At 53.9% G+C, this 7,264-nt stretch overlaps 4 protein-coding genes across 4 annotated transcripts in view, besides 3 other annotated features; all 4 read right to left on the reverse strand.

Moving 5' to 3' along the window:
* TraAM80_09293 (uncharacterized protein) lies at window positions 1-435 on the reverse strand (the record flags this gene model as incomplete). Its single annotated transcript, XM_029385985.1, has 1 exon — window positions 1-435. A coding segment is annotated over one exon (435 nt), but the record flags the coding sequence as incomplete, so codon positions are not given.
* A 1,080-nt stretch (window positions 436-1,515) lies between these two features.
* Window positions 1,516-1,863, reverse strand: TraAM80_09294 (uncharacterized protein; the record flags this gene model as incomplete). Its single annotated transcript, XM_029385986.1, has 1 exon — window positions 1,516-1,863. One exon carries the CDS (start codon window positions 1,861-1,863, stop codon window positions 1,516-1,518), a length of 348 nt encoding a protein of 115 aa, XP_029234155.1.
* A 504-nt stretch (window positions 1,864-2,367) lies between these two features.
* Window positions 2,368-2,395: a sequence feature (A-rich).
* Window positions 2,396-2,698: 303 nt separating this feature from the next.
* Window positions 2,699-2,746: a sequence feature (A-rich).
* Window positions 2,747-2,837: 91 nt separating this feature from the next.
* TraAM80_09295 (trans-sialidase) lies at window positions 2,838-5,441 on the reverse strand (the record flags this gene model as incomplete). Its single annotated transcript, XM_029385987.1, has 1 exon — window positions 2,838-5,441. The coding sequence occupies one exon, from the start codon at window positions 5,439-5,441 to the stop codon at window positions 2,838-2,840; it is 2,604 nt and encodes an 867-aa protein (XP_029234156.1).
* Window positions 5,442-6,144: 703 nt separating this feature from the next.
* Window positions 6,145-6,185: a sequence feature (A-rich).
* Window positions 6,186-6,295: 110 nt separating this feature from the next.
* TraAM80_09296 (mucin-like glycoprotein) overlaps window positions 6,296-7,264 on the reverse strand; it is a gene marked incomplete at both ends in the record, with an annotated part of 1,347 nt that continues 378 nt past the window's right edge. The window contains one exon of the mRNA XM_029385988.1: window positions 6,296-7,264. This exon is cut by the window's right edge and continues 378 nt beyond it. Within this exon, the coding sequence (XP_029234157.1) occupies window positions 6,296-7,264 (969 nt within the window).

The following is a 7,264-nucleotide window of genomic DNA, read 5'->3' on the forward strand; positions in this document are numbered from 1 at the left end:
CACTTGTGGTGATGGGGGTGATGGCGATGCCTTTCCAAGATTCCCCTGAACCTCAGTGGAGTTTGGTTTTCCCACCTCTCCCTCATTGCTTGACTCACTTCTGCCATTAATTTGATCCGTAGACACACCACCACCGCAATCTCCTTTGGGCCCTCTGGGAGCATCACTGCCACACTCTTTTTCGCTGTCCCCCTGCTCAGTATGAGACTCACTTTGATCTCCAGACGCCTGCAGACCCGCCCGCAGCCGCTGCACAAACTCCGGCTTGCGGCCGCAGTACTGCCCCTCAATCTCCGCCTCGCTCATGTCCCTCGCAACCGCCCTCAAGTCCCTCCAGTCACTCTCCGTGCAGTAGCCGTCGCCCCACGCACCGACACCGCCGCAGCAGCAGCACAGCACGCAGAGGGCACACACCAACAGCACACGGCCAGCCATCCTCAGTCTTGTCACCGCAGCAAAGACACACACACACACGCAGAGTCTAGCGAGGGGGAAAGAGAAGAGGGTGAGAAGTGGAACACACACGCACACAGAAAGGAGAGGGAGTGCGAGGGGGGCGACGGCAGGGTCGGAGGGCAGCTCACCTCAAGGAACACACGGCATAAAAATCTCCACAGAAGGTCACAAACCTGCAACTTCGAAAATAAATAACAAATTCAAAGTGTAAAACAAACAATAAAAAGAAGCAAACGCCCTCCACATTAGTCACCGCAGCGCCGCCCTCAGACAACAGAGCGAAGGCGCAAAAAAAAAAAAACTGTTGTGGTGCAAATCAACACGCACCACAACGCGACACGCAAAACAAAACGCAAAAATGACAATAATCCGCGGAACGGGCCAAACAAAACCAACAAAAACAAAAACGGAAACAAAAGAACGCAGGGACGAAAAGTAAAAACCGAAAGTACTCCTCCCCAACTCATCCAGCGGTGGGGCACAAGAGTGGCGCCGCAGCTGCTGTTATTTATTTGCTTTTCGCCCTGTCCCCCGCATCCCCTCGCCAGTCCACACCGCACACATCGGGGTTCCATCCCCCATAAAAACAGGGCCGCACGCACACGTGGCTGCGTACGCACATGCACCCGCAGAATAAACAGTCAAAATACCGCAAAAAATAATAATAACACAAAACAAATGTGCAAAAACCCTGCTGTGTCAGCCGTTGATCTACAAGCGCACAGCAAACAACACCCCAATCAAACAACAACAATACAAGGGCAGCGCCAAACAGACAAACAGACACAGCCAGTTCATCATCAACGCACAAAATACATGCGGTGCATCGAAAGTGCGTCATGTCCGAAACACACAACCAACTTTGATGCCTGCACACGCCTCGACGAATGGCAATGAAACTGCATAGCTGACGGAGAGCGTCCTCCCCGGCGTGGGACTGGCGCCCTCAGCGCACTAGAAACGCCCATCGTCACCGAGGCAGTGCACATCCACCACCGCACCGATGCAAACGTCGCCAACAAATGAAAACAAATAAGAGCAATTTGAGCGCATCGCTGTTCACACACCGTGAATCGTGTGCAACGCGAGTTCCGGGCACAGCAGATGAAGCGCAGTCTGTACCTCCGGTGTTAGCACACGGCCGAGCAAAAAGACAGAAACCCGTCGCATCATTCCCACAGCCCAATTTACGGTCCTTGAAGCACCGGCGCCAAGGAGCAAGTGCCGGTCACACGCACGCACGCACGCAGGGGACAGGCCCCAAGAGCTCGACGGTCGGCGGTGCAAGTCGCCCAACCCCGCGGAGTGGCAGTTGTGCAAAACATCTCGGGGCAGGGGCTGACGCCAATTTGTAAAACCCACCTCCTTTCCAGCAGGGTGCGGCCGGCATTCGTGTCCCCAGCCCATCGCTTCCTCCCCCTCCCCAACAGGCGCTATTTTCTTCTATTCCTCGTGCTTGGACGACTTCGCGCCACTGTCCGATGTGATTTACATAAAACAGGAGGCGTATTGACGCATCCACGGCTGTGTGTGGGGGCGTGAGGCTCGGTATTGTAGGTATACACGCTCGTACCGAATAAAGCCCACTGCATTGAAAAAATGAAATCTCACAGGCGTGGAAAGCACAAGAGTACGTGTGGGCGGTACACACGGGCTTCGGGCACAGCCACACCAAAAAGCGGATCCCGTGCCTGCAAAGCAGCCGGGCATCGAGCACCACCCATGCACCTAGCGGGAGAAGAGTGGAACAGAAGGCATAATGGCCGCACAGCCGGCAGTGGGGACAAACAAAGCACGAAGACACGTAGCGACAGCGGCACAAACTAAAACTGAGCCGCACTGACTGACCTTCAAGCAAAAACACAAACCATTAGTATTAAAAAAAAAAAGAAGTTCCAGCAGGACACCCAGAAAACAAAAAAGAAAAAACAAAAGAAAATTGCGGCGGCAGGTGTTTTCTACTTCACGTGTCCAGAAGCACAAGAGGACTGCGTATATTTACTGCCCGCAAACATAAAAAACAAAAAAACGAATGCCTGGCCCCACATCACACATTTGCCCTCCACAGTCTCTGCGGCCGCGTGTCTCGTTTGGGCAGTCTCTGGGACGCACAGCGACGAGGCAGGCAGCGCGGGTGTGTGAGCAGCGGCAGCAAACAGAAGGGGAAGAGGCGCCACCCACTGAGAGTGCGCATAGCAAACGACCATTGAAGCCAAAGCAAAAAAGGGGATCTTGTGTATACCAAAAACAAAAACAAAAAACAGTCAAAAAGAGATAAAGAAATGAAAACTATACCTATATATATATTAAAAAAAAAACGACCACCGGACTGCAGCAAACTTTTTTCCACGACGGGTAACAACAAGCCCACATTCTTCAGCTCAAAAGACTGCTGTGACGCCACACAGTCCCAGCAGGACGAGCAGCACAACTTGAGGTATACACCCACGTACAGCGCCGTCAGCACTTTTGTTGAGCTTCAACCCCGTGTCCTCGCCCAGTCGTGGTAGTTGCACCGCAGAAGCTGGCACCTCAACGGCGTTTTCTTGTGGCGCGGTATCCACTTCTGTCGATTCAGCATTGTTGCTAGTGTTGCCCGCATTTTGCACATCGTCCGGCATCGGTCCTGCATTGTGGGGCTGCGCATCGACTTTGTTGCCAGCAGTGGCCTCATCGCCTTCCGTTCCGGAGCCACCTGACGGTGCATCGAGTTGTGCACCCGGTTGTGGTGGTCGCACCGCAGGCACCGAAGCATCACCGGTAGGTACATTTGCTGCGGTATCCACATCCGTCGGTTCAGCATCGTTGACAACGTCGCTGGGCGGCTGCACCCTGGAAGCAGGATCCTCATTATCAGTGCTTGGCGGGTAACTTTGATGCTCTTCGATTTCATCTTCCGCATCAGGGGGTGGAAGAGTGACATTGCCGCCCTTAACGTCCTTGATCTCAGCGTCACTCAAAACGCGGCTGTACAGCAGGACGTCTGTCACCGTCACGTGGGGGCTGTTCACCTCCCCTGTGCTCTTGTCGTCTACGCCGAAAAAGAAATGCGAGATTCTGTTCGACTTGAACAGGGTGCCATCGTACTTCGTTGTGTAAATATTTTTCCCACCAACGTACACAGTCCAATCATTCCAATTCATTTGCAGTGCCACTTGATACTTTGTGTTTAGTTCCCACGTGTCAGAAGAGTCGGTAGAAGCAGCGCTACCGAGTTTGAAACTCCACTTCTTGCCCTTCGTGTACGACAGACCAAAGAGCACAGTGTTGGCACCGTCATTCATCTTCACACCCATCAAAGGAATAGAGCCGTCGCCTTCCGAATTCGGCACCGCGCGGATGGTCACCGTCGCCACAAGCGTGAACTTGTTGTTCGCAAAGTAGTACTGCTGGTTCTGCCCTAGTTTGCCCACCGGCCACTCGGCCCCCGCTCCTGCGCCGTTGAACGTCACACCCCACTCATCGCTTGTCACTGTCCCGTGAACAGTTGCGTTTACGCCGAGGTACTCGTCCTTCCACACTTTGCCGTCAGCCAATGTGTTTAACAAAAGACCAACCAGCCCTTCAGTGGGAATGCGGCCCTGGCAGTGGCCACTTCTCTGTGGTTGGACACCGTCAGCGGAAAGGCACCTTTGCAATGCCTTGTTCAATGCATTCCAACGCTTTAGCACACGCTTTATCTGTTGCAGCTGTTTAGTGAGGCCCACAGACACAAGGCTGTAGGAGTCACCTTCACCAGTTTTCTTCCTCTCGTATACTGCAATTAGCTCTTCCTTGTCACCACCTTTATAAAACAGGGAGCTGGCAGCGGCGTCCTCATTGGCATCAGATATCGGCCCAACGTCATGCACACGTTGCATGTCAGTCACCCAAAGATGAAGACGGCCCTTTACTTCTTTGTTGTCTGAGTCCTCCGAATACACCGGCATGGTGAAGAGCATCAGCTTCTTACCCCAAATGGTGGCAGTGGTAAAGCCGCTTCGAACGCCATTCTTTTGTCGATTGCGTGAGGTGCCCCACAGGCGAGAAAGTATCGCGTCTTCCTCCATCCACTCTTCTCCCCAGTAACGGGACCTCACCACCCTGTAGAAGCCCTCATCACAAGAGGTGATCATGTAGAGTTCCCCATAATACCTGTCCCACTCCACAATGGCGGGGTTGGAGCAGCCGCTCATAGTCGTGCCCCACGAAAGCTCCCATTCCCTCTCAGGTTTTTTTGACTGCAGGACGAGAGAGACCACCGTCCCTCCTGCCTTTCTGGCCTCGACGGGAAAGATAAGCGTCCCGTCGTTCAAAATAACACCAGTGCCTCCCCCACCCACCAACTCCGTTATGCCCCTGTAGTAAATCTGGTTGGGGAAATAGGGCCACAGTGCGTAGGTGCCAGTCCAGTTGATTTTCTTTGGCTGCACGCTGCTCGTTTCACCGTCGCCGAACACCGCCTTTGCCAGCAGAAGGTCTGTGTAGCGTGTATTATTGTTGCCAGCAGAGCCCGGAATGCCGTACTTTCCGAGCAGAACGTAAACCGTGCTCCCATTCGTAATGGTTGTTGGCATCGTAACATGCGGGACGCTTCCACCCGACCCATTTTCCTTCGGAAAGTACGCCGACAGCTCCGTATCAATCACTCTTCCGCCCTGTGAGGCTGATGCCGCATCAGACGAGATGCTCCCTGCAGCAATGCCAGCAGCAACACCAACGGAGTCTTTCGAGTGCGCCTCGGAAAAGACGAAAGCCTCACCATTCACAAGAGCAACTCCAGGGACACGGAAAGAACTTTTTGCAGCATCGAAGCCATCTTTGGCACTCAAATCAATGGTTACATTCGCAAACGACTGCTTTTTGGGTAGCAGATCACCCGGCTCCCACTTTTGTTCATTTTCGCCTTTGTCTTCGACTTCAGCGTATACAACCTGACTGCCGCAGTGCACCAACAACATGCAGAGGAGCAGCAGCACCGCAAAAACAAAATGATCCCGGGACATGCTGGGCCGTTGCTCTCGCAATCTTTTTCTTCCTTCCCTCCTTATGGGGAATCCGTTCAGGCCGCAACGATTCCGTGTGGTGAGCGTTGCTAGTGGTGACTGCAGCGCCTTTCAATGTGCACAGCAGCAAGTAGCGTTTGTTCTCTTTACTTCCGCGCGTGCGTATAGGCTGGAGAAGCAAGGAGGAGCAAAGTCCAAACAAGGGCCAACACAAAAAGGATTGAGGACGCGTAGTCGTCCAGTGGCACGACGCAGGGCCCACTCCCCAGCCACGCACGGAACAAACCCACCCATATCCGCAGAGAAGCAAAAAAAAAAAACTCTCCCCGAGCTCACACAGCGGAGAAAGAAAAATAAAAGAAAAAAAAATTAGCAAGAAAAAAGGTGCAGAAGAGCGTAGCTGCGGTGTAAGGCTGCAAGCGTGTGCCCTCCCTGGACGCAAAAAAAAAAAAATGTGCCTCGTCCCACTGGCCTCTGCTAACGACTACATACTCGACGGGGCCTTCGTTGTGCAGTTTGCCGCTGCCCTCCGCTTCCTACGCACAGCGGGCGAAGCCCAAAAAAGGCCTGCCTCGCCCGCGTGTCTGTGGGTGTGAGAACAGCAGCCAAGCAAGACGCACACGGCACCCCAAAAAGAGAGTGCAGCGAAGAACAGTTGAACGGAGAAGAACAGAAAAAAGATGTCTCCATGCGGATTGTTCCCAAAAAACAAAAAAGATAAAAAGAAAATGAAAAAAAAAAAAACATCCCTCAGACCACAGGAAAGACGTTCGCTCACATGGACGAGAGGCAAACCGGACGCACAAAAGGTATGCGTCGTCCCTGCCAGGGTGTGTGTGTGCGTGTGGTTGTCCTCACCCCCATCCAGCAGCGCAGGCAACGGCAGCCACAAGCAGCAGCAGCAGCAGAGGTGTCGGCAAAAACGTGGTGGTGGTGTAACTGCTGTCCGCATGGTTTTTCGTGTGTTTCACAACAACGGGGCTGACTGGGGTTGATGTTGTAGTGGTGGTTGTTCCATCAGTGCCGCTGGCAGGAGGGACGGAACTGAAGGGGTCGGGCGGGCCTTGAGGGGTTGAAGAGGCAGCTGCCTGTCCGGGTCCATGTGCCGCGTTGTCTGATGTGCCGGCTGGCGGAGCTGCAGGGACTTCCGACGACGGTGCCGGTTTTTCTCCTGGAGGAGGTGCCGGCGGGGTGCCTTCATGCGTACTGCCGGCCTCTCCAGCTGGTTTTGTGGCAGAAACTGTTAATGCACAGATCCCTGGCTTGCCAAGTGGGCTGGCGTTCGCGGCAGTGAGAGAAGCAGACGAATCGATGTGGGCCTTGTTTGTTTCTTGCCACTTCTTGTAGACTCCGCTGCTGGCTTGCGTCGAAAAATTCATCGTGAACGCCGTCTTCTGCGCATTGTCTGCGGCTGCGCTGCAGCTTGCGTCACACTTCGCAGTGACGTACAGCGACTCAGCCAAGTGGCAGATGGACTCACCGGCACCATCCGCTGCTCCAGCAGTCACATCCACCGACACAACCTCATCGATAAAGACAAGCTCCTCCTCACCATCAACAGTGTCGGCGTCCACCTTGTAGTCAAGGCCCCCCACCGCAACTGGACAATTATGCCACTCGTTTGTGCCAGGGAAGCGCCAACTTAACTTCTCATTGCCTTTGCACGACACCTCCACCGGCACCTCCACCCAGCTCCACTTTCCTTGCAGAACAGAAGGTAGAGATATATGTTTTGCAGAAGCCTTCCTCGTTTCAGAAGGAGCAGGAGCAGAAGCAGCCCCGCACACGAAGCAGCTGCTGTGCAGCAGCAGCAGCGCAAGGAC

This window comes from Trypanosoma rangeli (genome assembly GCF_003719475.1).
Source record: "Trypanosoma rangeli strain AM80 chromosome Unknown Tra_15.4_contig_00552, whole genome shotgun sequence".
NCBI classification, from domain to species: domain Eukaryota; phylum Euglenozoa; class Kinetoplastea; order Trypanosomatida; family Trypanosomatidae; genus Trypanosoma; species Trypanosoma rangeli.